Raw genomic sequence first — 25,363 nt, forward strand, 5'->3', positions numbered from 1 at the left:
TTCCCCAAAATGGATGAATAATCGCGATCACAATATTGACGAAAATAATCGTGATCATCATTTTAGCCATAATCACGTAACCTTACGCCGGGGTGATAACGGCTGTCTGTTGCGGGGCGGGAAGGTGGTTCGACGCGCTCAATCCTCTCTTTCCAAAAGACAAGAACCTCTTGGTTTCCATGATGCATTACGCACCCAATGTGACCGAGGGGAAGGTCATTCACAGTCTCAAAGGAAACTCGTCGATGCGGATGAAAATGAAATCGCAGGCATTCCGTCACACGAACACACGCAGCACATACAGTATTTGCATTTGAAGTGGAGTACGTTTAATTCTCAAAAATGTGAAGAAATATATGGTCATCGCCGGGAAATGACGAGCGGGGACTTTGAAATGCCACTCCGATGTACATACATGTTTCCCATGTCAATAAAAAAAAAAACTTCTATTGTGTTGAACTCAGTTGAACGCAGCTGTTTCGCGCGAGCGGGCAACGACCCCCAAAAAACCGTCCTCCCAGGGGCCGCCGCCGTTCGTTAGACGCGTTCGCCGCTACCCGGGGGTCACGGGGCTCCACTTTCGGGGCACTGTCTGTCTTTTAAGAGTCGAACGACCCGTCTTTGAAATCCGGTCCCAACCGCGGGGAGTCGAACCGCGGGGCTTCGACAGGCCGATCATTGCGCAAACAGGTGCTTACAACCGTGACCGTCGGCTGGTCACCAGCCTCCTGTGTGACCGCGTCAAGCGCGCTGACAGCGGGCCGGGGAAGCACCGCGCACACCGGCGGACTCCGGCCGTTGCTCGGGGGCAGTTTTGGGGGGGCGGGGTCAAAGCCAAAAACACCGAGCGGCGATGAAAGGCTCGACTCCTTTACTGGGAGTCGGTTCCCGACGAGTCACTCGGTAATGAGTCGTTCGATCTTCCGACCCGTCGTTCAGTCTGCTCAGTTTGGTGTAACGTGCGCTGGACGAGTTGCGAACGGAATTCTCACAATATATACCCCCCCCCCCCCCCCCCAACTGTTGCGATGAATTTAGAGCAATTGGAACTGAACTGCTTAAAACGACGCAAATAAGAATATAAAAAAGTATATCAAATGACGGAGGTAGTAACATTATCGTTGGGTGTCACCGTATTTACTATCAAAAAATCTTTTCTTATGTGAACTCATTGTGGGGTTGTTGTTGTTGTTGTTGTTGTTGTTGTTGTTTTATTATCTGAGCGCACGTTTCCAAACACGAAATGAAAACACTCAAGTTTTAAATTCTCGCTGGTGGAATTTTTTATTTTATTCATTTCTTATTTTTTTGTAATATTCAGCCCAGAAGAGTGCTCCTGCAACACGCTGCGATGCAAAGCGACTGCGCTGCAGCGCATGTGCTGAGGTTTTAAATCGCGGGGTTGCAACAGTCGGATCCGTCTTTGGATTCGGTTTTGGAAGCGGCTTCGGACTCAGCGCCCCCCGGTGACTCGTTCGCCGCCGACGATCCGTCCGCGCGTCTCGCGTCACGAGTACTACAACAACAGTTCAAAGTAAGCGAAACCGGAGGAGAGAAAAAACCGAATCATGTCGCCGTTTCTCCCGTTTGTAAGAGAGCCCACGGCGCGAGAAACCTCATAACAAGCGGACGATGCCCCTGTCGTCGTTATCACCATCGGCGTCAAACTGAGCGAAACTTTTCCAGCGCCCCGGCATGGCTGGTGCCAACCAGACCGCGGTGTCCGTCACCGTGCCCGTGTGGGAGCAGGCGGTGGTGCTGCTCTCCTGCGCCCTGTCCTTCGTCGGCTCCTCTCTCACCATCTGCTGCTACGTGCTGTGGCCGGACCTGAGGACCACCCCGCGGAGGCTGCTGGTCTTCCTGTCCGTGGCCGACCTGCTCTCCGCCGCCTCCTACGCCTACGGGGTGTGGAGGGAGTTCCAGGCGGACTCCGCGGACTGCGTGGTCCAGGGAGCCGTGTCCACCTTCTCCAACACCAGCTCCTTCTTCTGGACCGTGTCCATCGCGCTGTACCTCTACATCTTCATCGTCAAGTCCAACCAGGGCCTGGCCGACAGGCTGGTGCTGTTCTTCCACGTTGCCAGGTGAGTGCGCTTTGATTGTTTTTTTTGTTTTTGTTTATTACTATGTATATATTATAATTTAATTTGATTGGATTTATTATTTTATTATAAATAACTTGTTCTTATTATTAAAAAACATAATAATAATAACAATAACAATAGTAATAATAATAATCCGCCGCACTCACAGACAAGTAGAATAAAACGTGTATTCGGGGCAGTTCCGACACACCGTCGTCCAAATTTGATCCAGATCAGTCCATTATTGTCGAATAATTTTGTAAAAGACTGTATTTTTCATCATTGCAGCATGAGCAAATGATGGGGAGCGCAGGTCACACGACAGCACTGCAGTCCAGTGATGAATAAGATGTGTATTCGGGTCGGTTCCAACAAGGCATCTTTTGGGTTTCACCCAGATCCGTTCAATATTGTGGAAGAAGTCACGATTGGACTTTAATAAAAGGACTCAGAATTTATAGACATTCCAGAGTTATCAATGTATACAAACCTCCTGAATTATAATTATTGGAAACAATAACCATAAGCAATTATATAATACAAGGAATATGTATTTATTGTGTATGTGTTTTGACATATTTTCATTCTTTTTGTGTTTTTGGGTTCCCCTCCAGATGCCTCTGAGATTTACAAAGAGTAACAGTTACAACAAAGATGTGTAGCACACTACATATTATAGGTTTAGAAAATGCAATGTTATTGTGGAGGCAGTTTTCTGTTGATTTACAAAGTGCAATAAAATAATTCTGTTCCCCAAAATGGATAACCGTGATAAATAAAATCATGATCACAATGGTGACTAAAATAATCGCGATTATCATTTTAGCCACAATACTACACCTACCTCAGAATGATGACTGATGGTTGTGGTGTAGGAAACTCCCCCACAGCCGCATACACCCCCCCAATCATAGAATTACACTGTAACAAGGCCGGAACGAATGAACCTCTGCAGTCAAAAAACACACGGAGAGCAACAGAGAGCCAGAGCATACTTGTCCATTGAACTTTAACGAAGGGCCGACTACCCTGGACCCCGCATATTGCTGCCTGTAGCTATATTTATTGCTGTTTTTCTTGTCGTACTTATTCTATGCAGGCCAAGTATTGTCTCCTTATGATTGTTATGGATAATAACAACTTATAGAAAAGTAAATTACGTTACAATACGTTATTTATCAGTTAGTCGCATTTGTCCAAAGCGACTAACAATAAGTACATTTTGTCGGTAGTATCAAACCAACTGGATATCACATATTGTATTGTAATTATCATAGTTGCTTTTTTTTTTTTTTTTTTTTTGCTTTCCTACGGTTCAGTGATTTAGAACCAAAAAAACAAAACCTGAACTGGTTGTTTTCATTCCTTTTTGGGTGAGTTTCGATGCAGATAGGCTACAGACAGTATATGTAATAATGAATAAGGTAAGTCGTATTGGTCTGGTTATTTTCCAGTGTTTTTTGCCTGTTTGGATTCAAATTACCCCCTGAGATAGCATTCTGTGATAACATTCTGAATTTATTTTTAGAGGATGGATAATTAAGTTCATTCAAATGAACAGCTATATTTATTGGGGCTTGTATAGACTTTACAGAAACAATAACAACAACTAATAATAATAATAATAAGATAAAATGATATGTATTGCTCAGTGTATGCTAGGGTAGATAAGTATGTTTGCATTTTGCATTTTTTTTAAAATAATAAATCCATGTTAATCTGCCATAAAGAGGCCTATTTAAAAACTTAAAGGTGAAGTGTATAGAATTTAGTGGCATCTAGTGGCGAGGTTGCAGATCGCAACCAACTGAATTGGCGGCGCAACATGGCGGCCACCGGTGGTGGAAGAGATGGTGGCCCCGAAACTCATGAAAACAGCAAAAACACCTTTCTAGAGCCAGTGTTTGGTTTGTCCCGTCTGGGCTACTGTAGAGGAAACACAACAGTGCAACATGCCAGGCTCCGTGAAGAGTACCCTATGTAGATCAAGACGGCTCATTTTTTAAAACTTTTTTTTTCACTCAGACTCTGAGGGACATTCAGCAGTCTCACACGATAACACACTCGACAGCTTCCAGTGGGGCCCACCGTGAATGGTTTTGCTGGGAGCAGCAATGCGCGTGGTGCCCCTTCGGTTGCCCGGCCCATTCTGGTGAATGACTTGATCACCTTCCAGGGTCCATCATCAACAAGCTCCTCCAGCCAAGTGCCTCGCCCTTCCTTTAGCCAGGTGCAGGTTGCCGCTGGTGAGCTCCCAACACTCATGCGGCCAGTGGTCGGCCTCATTGGTGATTGTTGCCAACCTCCGGTACAGTACTTTACAGCTCAGCCTCTCCATCAGTGGTGCCATTATTCCTGGTACCCTTGGTTGCTCAGCACCCTAGAGTCAGGGTACAGACTTCAATTCAAATCCAAGCCCCCTCGGTTTCGGGGCATCATTCCCGCCTTACTGAGAGACAGGCTCTGATGGTCTTTCAATAGAGGTCAGGTGTCTTTTGCAAAAGGGAGGAATAACAACCCTGCCCTTGGTGGCAGCCTGACAGGGTTTTTATTCAATCTATTTCCTCGTGCCGAAGAAGGACGGCAGCTTCTGTCCTATCCTAAATCGTCTGCTTCCATAATGGACGCCGACTGGTTCACCACGGTGGACTTAAAGGATGCGTATTTTCACATCTCCATTCACCAGATCCATAGGAAATACCTCCAGCTTTTCTATCAATGCAGAGCATACGTGCTTTGTTCGGCTTGGCGCCGCCCTTTGTGGTCACCTGCGTGAATGCTCTGGGGGCAGTGATCTCCGACCGCGATGCACTCGTGGATTTAAAAAGTTCCCTGGAAGAACAACTTCAGGACATTTTATCCGCAGATTTAAAGTGGCTGGCGGAGATTCTACGCGCCAACACGATCAACAAGGACAATAACTTCAATGCAGTTGCTGTACCTCTACCAAGCATCCTTCTTGCCAATGTCCAGTCCCTGGAGAACAAGATGGATGACCTTCAGGCGAAGGACATTCCTGGGCCTGGACTTCCTCACAGCCAGCCAGGCCCCAGGTGGTTAGGGTGGGGAGGCACACGTCCAGCGCCCTCACACTGAACACAGGATCCCCCCAGAGCTGTGTCCTCAGCCCACTACTGTACTCCCCGTACAGAAATGACTAAGTGGCCAGGTCCAGCTCCAACACCATCATCAAGTTTTCTGACAACACTGTCGTGGTGAGCCTGATCACCAACAACGACAAGAAGGCCTACTGCGAGGAGGTGGCTGATCTGTCACTCTGGTGCCAGGACAACAGCCTCCTCTTGAACGTCAGCAAAACTAAGGAGCTGATTGTGGACTTTAGGAGTGGATCACAACCAAGGACACACGCGCTGCTGGTGATTAATGGGACTTCTGTCGACAGGGTGAGCTGCTTCAAGTACCTGGGAGTCTACATCATGGAGGACTTAACATGGACTTAACACACAGACACTCTTATCTTTGGGTAGTGGGTACACTCGGGAGCAGTGGGCAGCATCCTGGCAGTCAACATCACTGCCTGGTTTGGGAACTGTACTTCTCCGGACAGGCGGGCTCTGCAGAGGGTGGTGCGTTCAGCCCAACGTACCACTGGAACTACCTTCCCCTCCCTGCAGGACTTACACTCCAGGAGGTGTAGTAGCAGAGCCCGCAGGATCATGAAGCATCCTCACCACCCTAACAATGGACTGTTCCAGCTGCTGCGGTCAGGAAAGTAAGAACACAGTCATGCGTTCTTACTGTGTTCTGCAGTCATGCAGTAAGAACAGAGAGACTGAGTGGGAGTTTCTTCCCGCAAGCCATAGGAGCTGTCAATGCTGAACTCACCAGGGTCTCTCACTGAGACACATACATAGGCCCCCACTGCATTACTATAATGTATGTTGCACATTGTACTGCATACTGTACTGTTGCTGTATTGCTGTGTCATACTGTAGTATAATAAATAATGGTGTACACAGGCCATTTTACTGTACATATCTGTATATATACAAAAAGTCTATTTATCTTATTTCAATTTTGCATCCCCGTAAAGTACATTAGAAGAATAACCGTACCCCTTCGAGAACAGCGACTTTTTTCGGATTGGTATTAAATTCAGTCCTGATGCGAGCCTCTCTGACGCCAGAGAGGATCTATGTTTTGAGAGAGAGTTTATCCCATTTCACTGTTGAGAAACAGGTAGCCGTATAGTGCAGCAAAAAAATAGGCTGCTCAGTCTGATGGCTGCAGCTGCCGAGGTGGTGCCATTGCCGTTGCTTCACATGTGGCCTCTGAAGAAGTGGTCCGCAAAACAGAAGGTGAGCCCACAAGAGAATGGGCTGCTTGTTCCATCTTGCCCACTCTCTTCAATAAACTGGAACGTTTCTACACAGTCACCTTTGTCCCTGTGTGGGAGGGCACTGAAAAAGCCACTCGATTGGCATGTGGCATGTGGAACTACCACAGTCATGTGTCGTCACGGTGGTGCTTTCTTCAGCCCCTCTTCGAGACGGGGCTCGCTGAGTCAACATTGAGGAGCTATTTGGCAGTCATATCTTACTGCCATGATCATATTGGTGACTGGACAATTGGCTCACACCCTCTTGCTAGCTGATTCCTCAGAGGGGTAAGGAGGCTTCGCCAATCGCCTGCATGCTTCCCTCTTTGGGCTTGCACCTTGTCCTGAACGCTGTTGAGGGATCTCCGTTTGAGCCGGTCTGAGTCTGAATCTCCTCTCACTCAAGACTGCCTTTTTGCTTGACATTGCCTCTGCAAGGCGTGTGAGTGAATTACGTGCACTGTCTATACACCCGTCATGTTTGTGGCTCGGGGAAGAAGGCTCTGTGGTTTCTCTCCTTCCAAATCCTGCTTTTCAACCCAAACTCCTACCTCGGTCCTTTGATTCTCGCCAGTTAGTTTTGGAGGCTTTTCATCCTCCACCTCATGTTTCTCCTGAATCACTGTGCCCTGTTCAGGCCCTGAGAAGCTATGTGGCCCACACCAGCTCAATTAGGCTTTTTGTTTGCTCTGGAGATTCAGTGTGAGGCCAAGCCTTGTCCAAGCAGCGTCTGGCCCAGTGATTGACGCAATAGCTAGGGCCTACAGCATTCCAGGTGTGCCCCCTCCCATCAGTGTGGTGGCCCACTCAACCATGGGTATGGCTGCCTCATGGGCTTAATTTCGGGCTGCTTCGCTGGATGATATTTGTACAGCAGCTGGCTGGGCTTCATCCCTATAATTGTTTTCACTATTTTGCCGGAGTTACTCCAGACTCCAGATTCACTTGAAAGAGTCGTTCGCTCCGAACAAATCCTTTGTGAATCTTGCATCACTAAATATTAGTAGGCCATAATAATAAGCATAATTATCCAAATGTTTGTGACATTTTTAGTGATTAGCAGGATAGTAGTGTGCTGGCGTGGGGTTATTTCATTTCTGAAAAGTGTTACCCTGGGAGAATGAAGGTTTTGAAAACACTGCTGTATATAGGATAAGATAAGATAGTACTTTATTGATCCCTTGTCGGCGAAATTCAGGCGTTGCAGCAGCTCAATGGGGAAGCATAAAGTACAGAGTAACAATAGGAGAATGTACACTAAATTCACAATGTATACATACTTATAAGCAGTCCACCTGTTAAAAATAAATTAAGTAGTAATTAAATAATAATAAATGGCTCAAGAATGTACAGCATAATTATTTCAATGAAATGCAGGAAATGCGCATGGTTACTCGTAGTTATGAATCCCTGCATTATGGATATTGCAGCTCTAAAACCTGAGTATCTCCCTGCCCCGGCCATTACATTTCCTCCAAATTGCCAATCAAACCAGCGTTGAGTGTTTTTTGTTTTGACATTAGCAACACCTTCCAAGGAGCCACTGCCTACATCATGTTGGGATGTTCAGATGCAAGAAACGAGAAATAGTGATGAGAGACAGTTTGATTGTGACTTAATTCCTCTGACCCTGTTTCCCCAGCTGGGGTGTTCCTTTCGCCATCACAGTAGCGGCCGTGTGCCTCCACAAGATCGGCTTTGATGCCTCTGAGGTGTCGGTGGGCTGGTGCTGGGTCAGCATCCAGGCTCCGGACCACGTGCTGTGGATGCTGCTCACTGGGAAGATCTGGGAGGTCCTGGCCTACCTCACCTTACCCGTCCTCTACATCCTGATCAAAAGACACATCCACAGAGCGGTACGGAAAAGATGAGATAGGATAAGAGTAGATGAGATGAGAGAAGAGGAGGTTAGATGAGATAAGCTGACACTCTATTAATCCCCATGGGGAAAAATTCTGTTGTCACAGTTACTAATAATTATAAAATGATGGTTAAGAATATACTAAATTAAAGCAAAGTATATACTATTTATAATGATTTTTAATGTAGGTTGATATTATAATGACCAAAGTATAATAACTAGTAGTATAGCACAGTGTTTTTCATACCCCTAGGGGTACTGTGGGGTACTGCAGGGGGTACTCAGAAATGTTCTAAAAATGTGTTACTTTTAGGAATATTGGTTATAAATAATCTATAAAAAATTCCCGGTTCGGAAAATCTGCATACCAACACAAGTTTGATGGCCTACCTCCTTGCTCTACCACAGCAACCTTTTTTTTAATGAGCATATCTTCAATTTAAAGTCTCTGCACCACTCTTTTAATGTTTATGTTCACACTGCCACATACCACTTACATACAGTACATCCATTTATGTTCTTTTTTTTTTCCTCCCAAAAATTTTTTGTGCCAGTGAATGGCGTACTCCCTCAAAAATATCATAGAGGGAGTACACGACTAAAAAAAACAAATTATAGCCTAGTAAAATAGCATATTATAATGATATGATATAGTAAAACATAGTATCGTAAAAAACATAAAATAGCATATAAGTATATAAAACAAACATAGTATAGCCCAGTAAAATAACATAGTGTGATGATATTGTAATAATATAGTATACTAGTATAGTACAATATACTATTATACGGGTTATTGTCCCATAGGTATTATAAATGTCCATTGGCAAGAAATAACCCGGTGTAAAGTGAGTTTAAATATCTAGTATAGGATTGTAGAATAGTGAAAGTATAATCCTGGTGAAATCTTCATTAAAACATATGCATATTTCTTTTACTAAAACCAATATATCATGCAGCACATTTGTTTTTTTAATTTTAGGTCTGTTATGTAAATCCATATTCTAACTACTACATAAAAAGTGTATTACGTGCAATAACATTGGTATCACTGTACCACACTGTACAACCGTAACAAGTTAGTTAGTACATAGCAAAAATTTATATTTATAATTTATACATTATAAATCCATATCAATAACTTATCATGTGCATATCACATTTTGTATATTCTATATATTATTATTTATTTGACTATTTCTGGTTTGTATTTTTGGCCATTTGTATTTGTTTTTCTTTTTTTGTCTGTTTCTATTTGATTTTATTGTATTATCATTATTTTATTTTCCATTTTTTCAGACTGTTACGGTTAAAAAAAAATCGTCTATAGAGAAACGCACCAAACCTCACCACGAAAAATAAATTGGAACCACGGAAATGAACTGATTCTGATTCTGATTAATATTTTCATTCATGATAAAAGTTTCCTAACTGTGTTATGTGTCCGGTGTAGCACGCAGCCTTGTCGGAGTATCGCCCCATCTTGGCCAGCAGCCGCCTTTCCCACTCCTTCTCCGTCATGGCCGACAGGAAGCTCACCCTCATCCCCGTCATCTTCATCGCGCTGCGCGTGTGGAGCACCGTGCGTTTCGTGCTGATGCTCGCCGGCTCCCCGGCCAGGCACAACCCCGTCCTGGTCACCCTGCACGTGAGTCCGGGAGATTTGAACCTCAATGTGGATGTAACATGTAAAAAAAAACCCTTTTATTTTTCCGTCTTGAAAGTATATAAAGTGTCCTATACCCATTTGTACTGTTTGTGAGTATAGTTGAAGTGTATTTTTTTGTACTTCTTATTTGTTTTCTGACCTACAATGTTGTTGTATTTTTTATTTTTTATTTTTTATTTATTTGAATTATTTTATTACTATTATTATCAATTATTTTGAATTAATTTATATTATTTTTCAGGCTTATCCATTTTTAGGATTTTTTTTTTTTTTTTGCTGTGTAACGTCATCTATCTAGGTCAAGAATTGTCACCTTATGATTATTGTGGACAGTAATATGTCCCAATATTTTCCATCGTGAAAGTACATTTTTTGGATATAAAGCGTCCAATTTGTACTGTTTTGTGGGTATACTTGTAGTGGATTTTCTTTGTTGCTCCTTATTTACTTCATGTACCATGATGTGTCTTTTTAATTATTTATTTATTTATTAGAATTATTGTATTTTTATTACTCAATCGTGGAGTAAGTTAAAGCGCCTGGTGCAGGGCACACGACCGGGCCCTTCAACGAGACGTTACATAGCTTAACAACAAACGCATGAACATGCCCGCCTGCTTAACTGCCGTTTACAAGCCTTGTTACATTTTTCTCACACAAATTCAAAGCATTTGAGACATCACCACAAAACACACAGATGGCCACTGCACAGCAGTGGGGCTTACAGGACTAAATGGTCTGAACTAAATCTAGACCATTTTGGTTTGTCTATTTTTCTGTCTGTTTGTTGGTCTTATTTAATGTTGTTTGATTAGTTAAAATGGACTTATAAGGGAAACAAAATAGCACTACAATACGTGCCCGCCTGCACAGCACAAATCCTGTGTGTGCACGACAGTGTGCACACACAACCTAAGAGTTCAGCACTACTGACAGGCTGCGATCGCTGTGACAGCGATTGTGTGAGTAGTTAGTGATAGTTTTTAATTATTTTTAGTTTGGAGAATGAGAGCTCAGCAGTCACAAGGTTGACAGGAAGTGTGGTTGGTGGTGACGCATTTCTCTGGCATTTGTTGATGACACAGCATGTATTACCCGGCATACGTTTGGAGGCGATTCGCTCGTGTGTTGTAATGTCAAATGTGAGTGTGCAAATTAAACAGCTACTCATGCAACACAACATTTTGAATTATTCTATTAATTTAATGGTTTTATTTGAGCCATGCTGCACAGTCCAAACAAAAATTCAAAATGTCACGTCACCCAGTCCCTCCCAGAGCTCCCGCTCCACTGTTGTTGATCTTGAACAAATTACATTATTCATAGTGATGAAATCTTCGACTTTTTTTTGAGATTCGACTCTTGACCTTTGAGTTCTAAGTCACTCAGTAAAAAGAGTCGTTCAGCATTCCGGCCTTTTTTCGCCTTGGACTTCAGACCTCAGTATTCATTCGGAGTGTTTCTACATGTTTCTGATGTTTAGCGCATTATGCAGCACCGAGCGCTATTTTCCTTTCTTTTCTTTCTGTTCTTTCCGGGCCAGCAGGGCATCGGCAACACCTTCCAAGGAGCCGCCAACTGCATCATGTTCGTGCTGTTCACCCGTCCCATTCGCGGCCGGCTCCATGCAGCACTGTGCTGCTGCTCCAAAGACCCAGACGCCACCGGGGCCGCCGGGGCCGCCTCCCATTCCCACCCCAACCCTCCCTCCGGCAAAGCGCCGTCGGGGGCAGAGACGCCGGCCCAAGCAGAGAATGGCTCCAGCTGAGCTGGGAGCGATTTGTGAGGACAAGGCGCACAACGTCCGGCGAAGGTAAAGGGAGGCAATGGGGGAAGGTGGAGGGGAGGGAGAGGGGGTGTTGGACGGCCTCTCCCTTCTGCCGCCTCGGGCCCCCGCGAAGACTGGTTTGTGCCTCTGCGACGCTACGCGCGAAATTCCTTTTTTTTTTCCCTTCCACGTTTTCCGTACGATGTGGTTTAACTGAATGTGACACTGCCACACCAGCGGACACGTAACGTTATACACGAATCGTACGAGTACAAACGCAGACAGCCACGCAGACGTCCGCCCAATGACGCTCGTGTATGTTCGCTTGTGTGAGAAGAAGGAGAAGAAGGATCCAGTCTTTAGGATAGTGGCCTTCAAATTTCTCTAGTGGACGACAGAGCAATTACAAGCTTGAGAAAATGTATATATGTGTGTATGTATGTGTGTGTGTGTATGTGTGTGTGTGTGTGTGTGTGTGTGTATGTATATATATATATATATATATATATATATATATAAAAGTGTATAAAGTGACAACAAAAAAAGTGAGCTGTGATCGGGGGAATGGTCAGAGGTGTAAGCTAAAATGTAAAATGTGCTGACCAGTAAGGCAATTTGAGCCCAGCTTCTTTTAGGCTGCTGGGAGTTGAACGTATTGATTATGTTCATTTTTTTTTTTGTCCTTTTTAAACATATCTCGGTGAGAATCTCTATACATCTTAAATTATATCGGAATACGGTAGAAAAACGGTACTTGTTGTACCGCTTAGAAACCATCATGGCGTGTGTACAGTATGCGTTTTGTAACATTGGGATGTGATCTGAAAGAATTGTTTTCTAACTTTTGTACTTTTATTTTTTACATTGAGCCTGGATTTTTATCACACATTTTATCACTTATTACACACCTATTACCAAACAATAGCTAAAAAATCATTCATACGTTGATTATTTTGTCTTATATTTAAATATAATATGAATGCAGTTTACTTCTCCTTGACAATAATCTTTGTTTTATTATTATTATTATTATTATTATTATTATTATTATTATTATTATTATTATTATTATTATTATTATTATTATTATTATTATAAGGGGTCCAGCCTGCAATATTGTTACCGCAATGTAAAAATTGTTTTTTATCTCTTATCTCATTTTTCGGGCTAAATCTGTAAGTATCTGAAACACGACAACACCAGTGCGCAGAGACATGGTTTGGGTCTCATGAGAACCGTGACGTTTCAAATGTCTTTCGAGATGTCGTTCCAGTTTTATCAATATCGTTCGACATTCGGAGCAAAGATTTGTGAAAAACTGTCGGAATTTTATTCGTTTCAGGAGCGGGCCGCTTTGTGACATCATCATCCAAAGATATATAGTCCAAGCTTGGTCTCTCGGGAGTCATTCCCCTCCAGCCACAGCCACTTGCAATTACGACATCTGGACAGACAGGTTGAGCCAGGGCTGCATTTAATGGAAACTCGGAAAACCGTAACTCGTGCTGTGTTTTACAAAACCGCGGAAACTATAGTCGCTCAAAGAAGACGTTTCGGCACTGCAGGAAGTTCTCAGAACCGTTGGAAGAACCGTCCTTTTCTTTTGTGTCCACTGCGTCTTCCAGCAACGATTGTAATTCTTAAAATACACCGTTCCAACTTCACAGAACCCGGAAAAACTGTAAGACGTACCTAAAACCTAAAACTGGACCCCGTGTATTGCTGCCTGCAGCTACATTTATTATTATTATTACAATGACTTGTTGTCTGAACTTTGCCTCGTGTTTAGAAAATGATTTCTTTACACATGGCTCTCTCAAATGAATGAATAATTAAATAAAAAAAACAAAAACATTTAAAAAAAAACGATTTAAGTGCCCAAGTGCTCATTAAATTATTACTCAAGATTTAATCACACTCAATTTATTCTCTGTTTGTTATTGATTGACATTTTTTTATAAACTCAATACCAGTGTATTTCACTAGTGTGCAGTGAGAGCTTTCTTTCAAATTCCACTTTTTTTTTTATGATGGAAATAACTTGTGCTTAGGCTGCACTAATTCATCCGTTCCAGCTGTGCAATGACAATTAGTTGAATCTAATAATAACAGCTCTGAGTTTATCAGAACAAGATCGAGTTTCACTCTTCATAGTGATGAAAGGTTTCGACTGTTTTGGCAATTGGGTCTTTTTCGACTCTTGGTTTGCTCGCACACGGACGCGCGGCGGGCGAGGGAGGCCTTCCGAAGCGTCAGAAGAGCCAGTTTGGCTCTGGGTTGTGAATGGAATTCCCCCAGGAATCTTTTCATTCAGAAGTGAACTCAAGTCACATCCAGTACGAAATGAGCCAAACATTTATGCCTTGGACTTTAAATCTGTCCTCAGTGATTATTTCAGTTTGTGAATTGAAGGTTCACTCTTTTACTTTTTGTGAGTTGTTCGCTACGAACAAACTGTTTGAGTGTCACTATTATGAAGTCATAATCATAAGCACAGTTCTATGTTTCTGACGTTTGTAGCGGTTAACAGGATTGTGGTGTCGTGCCTTGGGATTATTTCATTTGGGAAACACTGGTGGGTATGTTGACTTATTTATCTATTTTGCTATGAATGCTGAGCCACGGAGCGTGGTTGTATCAAACCAAAGAGCGTTTTAACTTGACATCAAAACAAAGCTCCCATTTATTGACGTTGCGGTCTGGTCACATGCTGGACCTCATGGTGCCACCCTCTGGCGGTTGAACGCCGTTCACCCAGCTGAGCTACAGATCAAAATAAATACAAATAAATAGCGCGGGCGTCCCTCTCCCCCAACGTCCTGCCGGAAGGTCTTTCGTAACGACCTCAACTCCTCTGCGCTGCATCTGCTTTGAAGCTCTACCAAATTCTTCATGAGCCTGTCATTAAGCTGATAAGCTACGATCAACATGATTGATTGCTGTGGTGGGCGCCTGAGGAGCGGGAGGAGCGGGAGGAGCCGGAGCGCCGGAGGAGCCGGAGGAGCCGGAGGAGCCGGAGGAGCGCTCCTTTGTGCTGCGACGTGGCTGTCATTCCGCTTTATCCACGAGCTGTTATTTTGCTTACGTGACCCCTCTCCGGAGGTCATGTGTTGCGCTCGCCGAAATATATGTATCTTTTATGGTCTCAGTTGTCACTAGGTTAAATTGAATTCGGCAAAATTTAATTCAACAACCTTTGGGGAGGGTGCGATTTTCACTTAATTGCCTTTCTCTCTCGCCTGTCAAACGCTGTGCTTGCAGAATTGGGCTCGCCACATCACTGCAGAGCGCTTTTTAAACGGCCGGTCACGAGTTAAATGTTATTGTTTATCACCTGTTAGTGGTATTGTATTGTGATGAGACAACACATGATTATGGCCGGTTGGGTAGTGTCAATCAATGATGCTTTAATATGTTGATCAAATGGCGCACTCTGTTTTCTCCAGGTGGAGTTCATCATTCTATTGGTTTGGAGAGTTGGCTGAAGCGTACACAGCTGCAGCCCAGCGAATGAAAAATGTCTCCAGGTATGATGTTGGCGGCTGTTAATGGAGGCGTTTTATGCCCAGCAGGCTTTTTGGAACTGATGTCGGAACACATTTACCCCAAAATGTATAGTAGGTGTGTTCTAAATTAGGCAAGACAGACGACAGACAGACAGACAGACAGATAGATAGCTATCGTATTGTTGATCAGCTCATATCAAAGCAGTAGCAAAATAATGATGAAGCAATACAATAATAATATGAAAAAGTATGGCAATATACACTATACCTAGTGATAAAACAACAAATATTACCTAGAAATAACAGAAAAACACTGCAGATAAAATATACAAATTAAAAAGACCTTTTTAAATATAATAAGCCTTAAACAGGAACTAAACAAGATATTGGCAATGAGCCTATAAACCAAAGATTTGACACTAAACATACACTTTTGTTTTAACAAAGTCACATTCAAATGTGACTTTGATTGGTTGTGCAAATGCTTTTTTTGTATTTTGTTTTGTTAGTGGGATGGAGTGAGTAGTGATGTAGAAGTATACAACATTGTACATAGCAATAATATATCATTTATATCCTATAGACCCGTGCCATTTATTTATCCTGTGCATAGGATCACATTATCTCTATATTTTTATATATTTGCCTTTTTCTGTTTGGTATTTTCAGCTATTTGGTTATACTGTATTTAGCTATTACCATTTTATTATGATTTACGTTTTTATTCTGTTATTTTATTATTATTATATTTAAAAACAAAAAAAATTCAAACTGTTAAGCTTTTTTTTTTTTTATGCTAATTGTCGCACCAACTCTCACAATGACAAATTCCTTGTATATGTAAATGTCCTGGTGGAATAAACACATACCGATTCTGATGTATCAGGGAGAGATTAATGGTAGCTTTGTGAATAATTATCTGGTGTGTCTCTGCGGTGACATATTCAGTAAAACATCATAAGGGAGTCAATAAGGTCCTTTAATAATGCACAAATTTTCCATCAATCACCGGCCTTTCACTGGAAGGCCAGGGCCCTCACTGTGCCTTTGGCAGCTCCGTGGCTCCATCTTCTGGGCTGAACATCATTACACTGCCCCGTGTTTTTCCCACAAGCCCGTGTTCAAAGTCTGAATAAAGTAAAGTCAAGAATCTCTTGTGGTTGTTGTCGCTGTGGCCATTGGTGTCATTGTTGTTGCTGTTGCTGTTAGAATGTTAAAGTAAAGTCAAGAAACTTGTCGTCATTGTCGTCACTGTCATCGTCGCTGTTGTTGTTGTCATTATTGTTGCAGTTTATGTCATTATTGTCATTGTCGTGGTTGTCGCCATCGGTGTCATCGTTTCTGTTGTCATCGCCGCTTTGTTGTTGTCTTGTCACCGTCGTTGTTGTCATAATTGTCGTTGCTGTTGCCGTTGTTTTTGTTGTTGACGTGGTTGTTATTGTCGTCCTCGTCGTTGTTGTCATTGTTATTGCTGTTCTTGTTGGAATGTTAAAGTAAAATCAAGACCCTCGTCGTCGTCGCCGTTGTCATCGTCGTTGTCATCATTTTCATCTTTGTCACCTTTGTCATCATTTTTGTTGCTGTCGTCATTGTTGTCATCATTTTTGTTGTCATCGCCGCTTTGTTGTTGTCTTGTTGTCACCGTCGTTGTTGTCATTATTGTCGTTGCTGTTGTCGTTGTTTTTGTTGTTGACGTGGTTGTTGTCGTCGTCCTCGTCGTTGTTGTCATTGTTCTTGCTGTTCTTGTTGGAATGTTAAAGTAAAATCAAGACCCTCGTCGTCGTCGCCGTTGTCATCGTCGTTGTCATCATTGTCGTTATTGTCATTTTCATCTTTGTCACCTTTGTCATCATTTTTGTTGTTGTCGTCATTGTCATAATTTTTTTGTCGTCATCACTTTGTTGTTGTCATCGCCATTGCTGTTGTCATCGTTGTCGCTGTCAATGTTGTCCTTGTTGTTGTTGTCATTGTCGTTGTCGTCATTGTTGTTATTGCTGTTGTTGTTAGAATATTAAAGTAAAATCAAGAAAGTCATTGTCGTCATAGTGATTGTCATCATTGCTTTCATTGTTGTCATTGTTGTTGCCATCACTGTTGTCATCGCTGCTGTCGTTTTTGTCGTCGTTGTTGTCGTTGTTGTTAGAATAACTAGTGCATGCTAGTTCAAAATTTAAGACTGTCTAAGACATTTTAATGGCAGTTCAACAAAATGTCAATGGTTCAGTCTGTCAGTCATCCACCAGAGAGAGAGAGAGAGAGAGAGATCTGCATACCAACACAAGTTTGATGGCCTACCTCCTTGCTCTACCACAGCAACCTTTTTTTTAATGAGCAAAACTTCAATTTGAAGTCTCTGCACCACTATTTTAATGTTTATGTTCACACTGCCACATACCACATACATACAGTACATCCATTTATGTTCTTTTTTTTCCCCCCAAAAAATATTTTGTGCCAGTGAAGGGGGTACTCCCTCATAAATATCTTAGAGGGAGTACACCACTGAAAAAAGAAGTATATAGTATAGCCTAGTAAAATAATATATTATAATGATATGATATGGCAATAATATAGTTTAGTAAAATAACATAAAATAGTAATGTATATAATATAAATATAATATAGCCTAGAAAAATAACATAGTATGATGATATGGTAATAATATAGTATACTACTATAGTATAATATTCTATTATAGAATATAATGCAACCCCGGGTTATTGTCCAACCGGTATTATAAATGTCCCTTGGCAAGAAGTAACCCGGTGAAATGTCAGTTAAAATATACAGTATAGTAGAATAGTGAAAGTATAACCCAGGTTAATCATACACTGACTGCTTCATCTAAGGGAGCGAGAGAGAGAGAGAGAGAATTCTAAGTGCTTTACATAAAATAGATAAAAAAGAAAAAGAAAAAAAGAAAAAGAAAAAATATATATATATATCAAAGACATTAAAACACTAAAAAGTCAGTGTTTTATGTGATGTTTGCAATTAGAACAATAAATCATTTTGGGGACTATAAAGTACACTATTTACTTATGTTAATTATTATGCCTATAATAAATGACAAATATTAAAACATATACATAAAGCATTTAAATGTAAATTGTAAATGTAACTTTTTTAACTGATCGACAGACTAATGTCTTTGTGGCCGGAAAATGCATTGTGTGTTTAAGACATCAGCATTGTGTTTTTAGAACAGCAGCATTGTGTGTTTAGAACATCAGCATTGTGTTTTTAGAACAGTAGCATTGTGTGTTTAGAACAGCAGCATTGTGTGTTTACAACATCAGCATTGTGTTTTTAGAACATCAGCAATGTGTGTTAAGAACAGCAGCAATGAGTTTTTAGAACAGCAGCATTGTGTGTTAAGAACAGCAGCAATGTGTGTTTAGAACATCAGCATTGTGTGTTAAGAACAGCAGCAATGTGTGTTTAGAACATCAGCATTGTGTTTTTAGAACAGCAGTGGAAGTGGCAGATTTCCTGTGTTCCCGTCTACAGAGACGTATGAGTTTCAGGTCCCAGAAGACCAGAAGCTGAATGAGAAGATAGGTTCTCTGACTCTGCAGAACTGAGTGGAGTGCATTACTAACTTGTGGGCTATGTATTTCTTCCTCTAGGGAAGAATATTTGTTTCACAGTTTGAGCGTGATGTTTTTTCGATGGTTAGGTTAAACAAAGTGCATCCAGACAAATGTATTATCAACAGCTTAGTTATCTAAGAGAGGGAAAAAAGACGGTATTGGATTGGTGTCGCTATCGGTAGAAACTCAAGGTTGCGGTATCGCTATCAGCCAACCGCTGGCTCGCTGTTCAGTTTTTTGGACGTTTATTAAGTTTACACGTCACGTGTCGAAATTGTAACACATTTGACAGTGCACGTCCTCGGGTCCCCAGCAATACACCTGCCAAGTGTGAAGTAGATCAGATGAACAGTTGTCAAGATAAAGAAGGATATACAGACATAGATAGAATCCTGCCTATACAGTTAGATAATTTGTTATAATATTTATGTTATATATTATATATCAATTATATTATATGTCATATAATATTATATGTTAGAATAAAGTAAAAGAAAAAATCAAGAATTTACGTTATTGTCATTATTGTCATCATTATTGTCTTCAACGCTTTGTTATTGCTGTCGTCGTTGTCGTCATTGTAGTCGTTGTTGTCAACGTTGCCGTCGTCGTCGCCGACGTTATTTTCATTGGCGTTGTAGTCGTTGTCATTGTTGTCTTCGCCAGCTTCACCCGCTCCGTTAATCATCTGATGTATTAGAACGATAAATGTGGCGCTTGGCTTGTGTTCTGCTCCCAGGCGGGGAGTGTCCCGCCCTGCCCAGTCGGTGCTGTGGCATCGTGGCATCGTGACCATGGTATGACATCGGGACACTGGCATATAAGATAGCCAGACAGAAACAGGCGCGATCAATCTGATCCCGCCTCAGACTTGGACCACCATCTCTTTCCGTCACACACTTAATAACAGTGATTTAATAGTACCTACCGTTAAAGATCGGAACAATGTTTTCTTTCTTGTTTTGGAAATGAATAAATTGAAAGTTCAAAGGTTGAAAATACTAAACAAAAAGCATAGCCTCTTAACAATACTATGAACATTGTTATTGCAATTACATGACAGTTTCAACATTGAAGAAGATCTGACTGAAGGACACGAGTGTATTTTAAGGGATGATAATCTAAAAATGATGCATTTATAGCCTGGAGCTTGGTGTGATATACCAAGCTACAGTTTTTCATTTGGCCTTATCATGTGATGTTTTGCTGCAGGAGAACATCCAACTCCTTCATGTTCCTCTTGGGGAGGCAGCAAAGCACAAAGCATCCCATATTCTTTTGGAATACATAGCCTCGGGAATTATATTATTATACAGCTATTGCATTCAAGACGAGTTGAAGAAGAAAAACATTGCAACACATGACACATCCACCAGGCAGTTTGAAGCTCTGAAATATATCAAAACCCGGTCAATAGGCTGGCTCGTATTTGAGTGTTTCAGTTCCCATTTGTAAACAAAATTGTCTTGGAAATGAGAAGTGATAAAGATACACAGGTGTCTTTTACATGTAAGGGTGGAGTTTATTGTCACGTGCAGAAGATTAAAGCAAGTGTCACGTTTGCTCCTCGTGCTGCCTCAACTGCTGTATGCAGAGGAATGAATAATAGGTGAGAATATTTCGGGTCATGAAATAGTAAGAAGAGTGGGAATTTACAAAACAGAAAATCAAGCAGTATACAGTATAGGGCAATTGAAAAAATTAAATAAATAGACATAAAACAAAGTTATTTTAACAGCTGTTATCATAATGCCAGTCTTGTCTCAACCCAGTCCTGATGATCAGCTCGATCTGACAATCTTCCTTAAGATCAAATCCATGATATTGCACGCGAAGAGAACATTACTTACAAACTACTTCATGCACGAGGAATAAATATCTTCTCTCAGCAGCAATGGGAAGTGCCATGACAACCCTCGCCCCCAGAGCCCCCGCAAAGCTGTAAATGCCGCTGTGCTCTCTGAACCCGTGGCCAAAGGTCACCTGGAGCCCGGCGTTGCACTGTGATCACAACAAAAGACAAAAGGAGTCCAAAGCAGAGCCATGGCAGAGGAGAAGGACTGGGGGAGAACGTCGGAGAGGAGAGGGGTGAGACAGAGACTCTCTCATTATGTGACCCTATGCAGTCCTGAAATTCTGCCTTGTGATTTGTGTCGGTTGACACACAGTGAACGTCAGGACGACATGATTTGAAGTTGGATTTCTTTCCTCTGATGTCCCCGGCAGAGGCTCACTGCTGTCCTTGCGTTGGCGACGCTCGTTTCGGCCTTTGGTTCTTCCTTTCAGTACGGTTACAACGTGGCAGTTGTCAACTCTCCATCACCGGTAACCCTGGAGTTGCACCGCTGAGGCTGTGACCGCAATAACAATAGCAACAACAAGGAGCGTAACAGTTGTTGCGTAACGGCCTCCGGGTCTCATGCTGTCATGGTTTCCCTCGCTCTCTCTGCAGTTCATGCAGCAGTTCTACAACGCCACCCACCTGGAGCGCTACGGCCGAGCAATGGAGGAGAACTTCCTGACGCTGCTGTGGTCTCTGTCCGTGTCCATGTACCCTCTGGGCGGGCTCTTCGGCTCCCTCATGGTGGGCCCTCTGGTTAACAAACTGGGGAGGTAAGGCAGGAAATACACCAAGCCCCTCTGTTCACTATCATACACCCTTTCCCGAGAGGTAACATGAATCGATAATCATACGACAGGAAGGGCACGCTCCTCTTCAACAACGTCTTCTCCATCGTTCCTGCAGTCATGATGGGAGTCAGTGAGATTGCCAAATCCTATGAGATCATCATCCTGGCCAGAGTGTTGGTGGGCATCTGTGCAGGTTCAGAGAAACTGTATTGTTTCGTAAAAGAGGGAGTGGAAATTAAATTGACCTTAGCTCTGATGCGGGGTCTTGTGTCTGCAGGTCTGTCGTCCAACGTGGTGCCCATGTATCTGGGTGAACTGTCTCCCAAGAACCTAAGGGGAGCGATTGGCATCGTACCGCAGCTATTCATCACCATCGGCATCCTTAGTGCCCAGGTGCTGGGCCTCAGAAGCATCCTGGGCAACAGCACAGGTACTGGGCCTAGGAAGCTGTCTAGTATTCAGATACATAAAGCTTGAAGGGAAGATTTTCTCTGTATTTTCTTTTTGTTTCACTTTTTCCGCTTGTGAAACCGGTGTCTTTGCACTCTGTGTCCAGGTTGGCCCCTGATGCTGGGTCTGACAGGAATCCCGGCCCTGATAGAGCTGCTGCTGCTGCCCCTCTTCCCAGAGAGCCCCAGGTACATGCTCATCCAGAAAGGGGACGAGGAGACGGCGAGGAAAGGTGAAAACGCAAGACCCGTATCTGAAATCTGTCCCTTTTGCGATTAACTGTGATGTAACAGCAGAAATATGGAGCTTGGTATTTGAGTATTTTGACCCTCAGCCCTGCAGCGGCTGCGCGGCTGGAAGGACGTGGAAGAGGAGCTGTCGGAGATGCGTCTGGAGGACCAGTCTGAACGGGCTGAGGGCCGACTGTCGGTGCTCATGCTGCTGGCCCAGCGCTCCCTTCGCTGGCAGCTGGTCTCCGTCATCGCCATGAACATGGGCCAGCAGCTGTCAGGCGTCAACGCGGTGAGCCACACGGCGTTGCCACACCGTCCTAAATTAGCTCCTTGCCCGTTTCAGTCACACTATCAGCGTGTTTCCTTCTTCAACACATTGTTATCAGTGCCTGTTATCAGTGGTTGAAGAGATAGAGCCCAAGGTTCAAAATGAAAAAATGATGAAGACTCATGAGATAATGCATTAAAAGCTTAGTTATATATACTCCCCCATTAGTTAAACCACAATGTAAAATCTGTGTCTCTAAGATCTACTACTATGCAGACAGCATCTACGCCTCTGCAGGAGTTGAGAAGGACCACATCCAGTTCGTCACAGTGGGAACTGGGGCGGTCAACGTCTTCATGACCATTGCCGCAGTAAGTAACGGCACATATTAAAAAATAAAACAAAAAAAAAAAGTGAAATATTCGGTTCCTGGTTCTTTCACAACCTTGAGTCCATGCCCCCAGGTGTTCATCGTGGAGGCCTCAGGCAGAAGGTTGCTGCTCCTCATCGGCTTTGCGATCTGCTGCGGTGCCTGTGTCCTGCTCAGCATCGCCCTCAACTTCCAAGTAACTTCTCCAATCTGCAGTGTGGATCACATACTGTACACGCAAATTACTCTGCTTCCCTCTAGTGGCTCGTTGTTCCTACGGCTCAAAAATGTTTGCGTGTTTGATAGAGGAAATATTTGACAGGTACATAAAACCAGTGGTGCGTTTATGCTCTCAACCTTCCGTCTGGTAATTGCAGTGCCCTGCGGTCCAACCTGCGAAACCATAGTGCCTTTACCACGGCAATTAACTTTAAATGCCACATGTATTTGTTAAGTCACCGATAGACAAATAATTACCTTGAAAAGGGGAAAAGAAGCGAGGATAGATATATAGCACATCCATTATCTATATGAGACACCTCGATGGCAGCTGCGTAAGCGTAAACCCCCGTGACTAGATTTGATTTTATGTTTGTTACCGTTTGAGACAAAAGCCATAACCATGGCAGCTGTCGTGTTCCCAGCTGTTGTTGTTCTGTTTTCACAGGAGAGTGTGTCCTGGATTCCCTATGTCAGCATAGCCTGTGTCATCATCTATGTCATAGGACATGCCATAGGACCCAGTAAGTCTGAGCAGCCCAATAGCTGTTTACACAAACTAACCAAACCCATGCGTCAACCTGAGTGTTGTTTAGATGCAAGCGGAAATGTATAAATATATGTTAAGATGCTGAGCTCGGTAATTGCATACCTTGTGTTTGCGAGAGCCTGCGATGACGCACCCAGAGGTGTGAGTCACGGCTGACCACCCTACCCCACCCTCCCCCAGGTCCCATCCCTTACGTGGTGACCACCGAGATGTTCAGGCAGTCGTCCCGGCCCGCCGCCTTCATGGTGGCGGGCTCCGTCCACTGGCTGTGCAACTTCACTGTGGGCCTGCTTTTTCCCTTCCTGGAGGTCAGTGCCACTGACCTCACTTCTGAGAGCTCCTCAACGGGTTACAAAAGGGTGGATAGTCCCTCATAAAGTATAGGAGAGTAACGCAATTTAACACAATAGGGTATTTAGGTAGTTCAGAAACTGCATTTTGAGGGGTCTCTATTCATTTTAATTCACTACATCCTAATCGTGTTTCTACTCCACTATAACTTTTGACTCCATTTCTTACTCCACTCCACCCATCTGCTGCACTGTTAATTTTTCAGGAACATTTACATTTTTTTATTATTTAAATTGGAGCCTTTCAAGAAGAGTGAGTTAATGCATTAAAGATAGAATACTTACTCTCCTCACAGGGACTGCAGTTTTAAAATAAAAATAAAAAAGTACTTTCATTAATTTTCCTGAGAAGAACAAAGGTTGGAGGACTTCTGCTTTCACCGAGTTCTGTTTTCTTTTGGATTTTGAAATAAGTTCCACTTTTTTCACCAGGGGTCAAAGTTTCATTTCACAATTAAACTTTCTGCGTGTTTTCAAGCAATACATTCAAGTGCTTATATTCTGCAAGGAGCCCCATTTTGGCGTCTGAAAGACAATAACAACATTTTCACGGACGACAACAATCTGTTTTAAAGCTTTAAAGATGAGCATCTTTGTGCAAAATGTCATGTCTGTCGTCACTCGGCACTTCCTCTGTCTATAACTGAGCAGCGGGCTAGATTAATAAATAATAAGTCACTTCTCATAAGTCTGAGAAGTTGTAAAACCGTACTTGGGTTGGTTTTTGGCTCAGAAGCCAAGAATACAGGGATCCTGGAAAGAGGTGTAAACACAACAACTCATCCTCCTCTCCCCATGTTTACTCCTCCATTGATTAATTCCTCCATTAATGCTGCATTTATCATCCGGAAAGTCAAACCGGGAGGGTGTGAGTGACGGAAAAGCCAAAATGTTTGATTAACAACAACCACAAGCCGGGAAAAAGAACAACCCCCCCCCCCCCAAAAAAAAAAACCCCAACATACCGATCGGAACACAGTCAATCATCCCTGGGAGCGTTCATTCCGAAAAGCAAAAACATCCCTATTTGTGTCCCCGTCCCCAGAGAGGCCTGGGCCCCTACAGTTTCATCATCTTCTCCGTGATCTGCCTGGTGACGCTGATTTACATCTGGATTGTCGTCCCGGAGACCAAGAGCAAGACCTTCCTGGAGGTGAGCCAGATGTTTGCCAGAAATAACAAAGTGCAGCTCAAGCTGGGCGACGGCGGGGACTCGCCGCCGAAAGGGAGCAAAGACGGCGCAGAGGATGCAGGAAAGGTCACGTCGTTTTGAGGGGAAAAATGGATGCATTGAGAGAGGAGGAAGTCTCCCCCCCGTTGTGGGAAAAATCGCATTTTGATGAAATGGAACTTGTTTAATTCAGCCGAGAGCTTTCATGACTTCAAATGGACACAAAATCTTTTTTATGGTCGTCTCGGTTCCTGCCTGTCGGAAAAACATGAAAGAGCTTTGTACTGTATACATTCCCGTC

General features: G+C 43.0%; 2 protein-coding genes across 4 annotated transcripts; both read left to right on the top strand.

Moving 5' to 3' along the window:
• The first annotated feature begins 1,551 nt into the window (after positions 1-1,551).
• Positions 1,552-15,891, top strand: gpr157 (G protein-coupled receptor 157). 2 transcript variants are annotated; one of them, XM_080015030.1, is made up of 5 exons: positions 1,552-2,084; positions 8,066-8,279; positions 9,738-9,932; positions 11,500-11,766; positions 15,168-15,891. In XM_080015030.1, the coding sequence occupies exons 1-4, from the start codon at positions 1,696-1,698 to the stop codon at positions 11,719-11,721; spliced, it is 1,020 nt and encodes a 339-aa protein (XP_079871156.1). In that variant the 5' UTR covers positions 1,552-1,695; the 3' UTR covers positions 11,722-11,766; positions 15,168-15,891. The 2 variants fall into 2 exon arrangements, with proteins under 2 accessions (XP_079871156.1, XP_079871157.1); XM_080015031.1 differs by lacking the exon at positions 15,168-15,891 and having other exon boundaries at positions 11,500-12,874.
• slc2a5 (solute carrier family 2 member 5) lies at positions 13,846-25,343 on the top strand. Of its 2 annotated transcripts, none has more exons than XM_080015028.1 (13): positions 13,846-15,248; positions 20,710-20,908; positions 21,047-21,145; positions 21,273-21,433; positions 21,520-21,644; positions 21,729-21,881; positions 22,008-22,133; positions 22,236-22,423; positions 22,663-22,773; positions 22,867-22,968; positions 23,440-23,515; positions 23,722-23,849; positions 24,937-25,343. In XM_080015028.1, the coding sequence occupies exons 2-13, from the start codon at positions 20,864-20,866 to the stop codon at positions 25,162-25,164; spliced, it is 1,542 nt and encodes a 513-aa protein (XP_079871154.1). In that variant the 5' UTR covers positions 13,846-15,248; positions 20,710-20,863; the 3' UTR covers positions 25,165-25,343. The 2 variants fall into 2 exon arrangements, with proteins under 2 accessions (XP_079871154.1, XP_079871155.1); XM_080015029.1 differs by having other exon boundaries at positions 20,713-20,908.
• The last annotated feature ends 20 nt before the right edge of the window (positions 25,344-25,363 follow it).

The sequence above is a fragment of the Zeus faber genome, assembly GCF_960531495.2.
Source record: "Zeus faber genome assembly, chromosome: 15".
Taxonomy (NCBI): domain Eukaryota; kingdom Metazoa; phylum Chordata; class Actinopteri; order Zeiformes; family Zeidae; genus Zeus; species Zeus faber.

Excerpts from the sequence above, each read along its gene's own strand:
- gpr157 (XM_080015030.1), top strand. The coding sequence starts at position 1,696 with ATGGCTGGTGCCAACCAGACCGCGGTGTCCGTCACCGTGCCCGTGTGG. Across the intron at positions 2,085-8,065 it reads CTGTTCTTCCACGTTGCCAG|CTGGGGTGTTCCTTTCGCCA; the intron begins GTGAGTGCGCTT and ends CTGTTTCCCCAG. Across the intron at positions 9,933-11,499 it reads CCGTCCTGGTCACCCTGCAC|GGCATCGGCAACACCTTCCA; the intron begins GTGAGTCCGGGA and ends CCGGGCCAGCAG.
- slc2a5 (XM_080015028.1), top strand. The coding sequence starts at position 20,864 with ATGGCAGAGGAGAAGGACTGGGGGAGAACGTCGGAGAGGAGAGGG. Across the intron at positions 21,146-21,272 it reads TTGTCAACTCTCCATCACCG|TTCATGCAGCAGTTCTACAA; the intron begins GTAACCCTGGAG and ends CTCTCTCTGCAG. Across the intron at positions 21,434-21,519 it reads CTGGTTAACAAACTGGGGAG|GAAGGGCACGCTCCTCTTCA; the intron begins GTAAGGCAGGAA and ends ATCATACGACAG.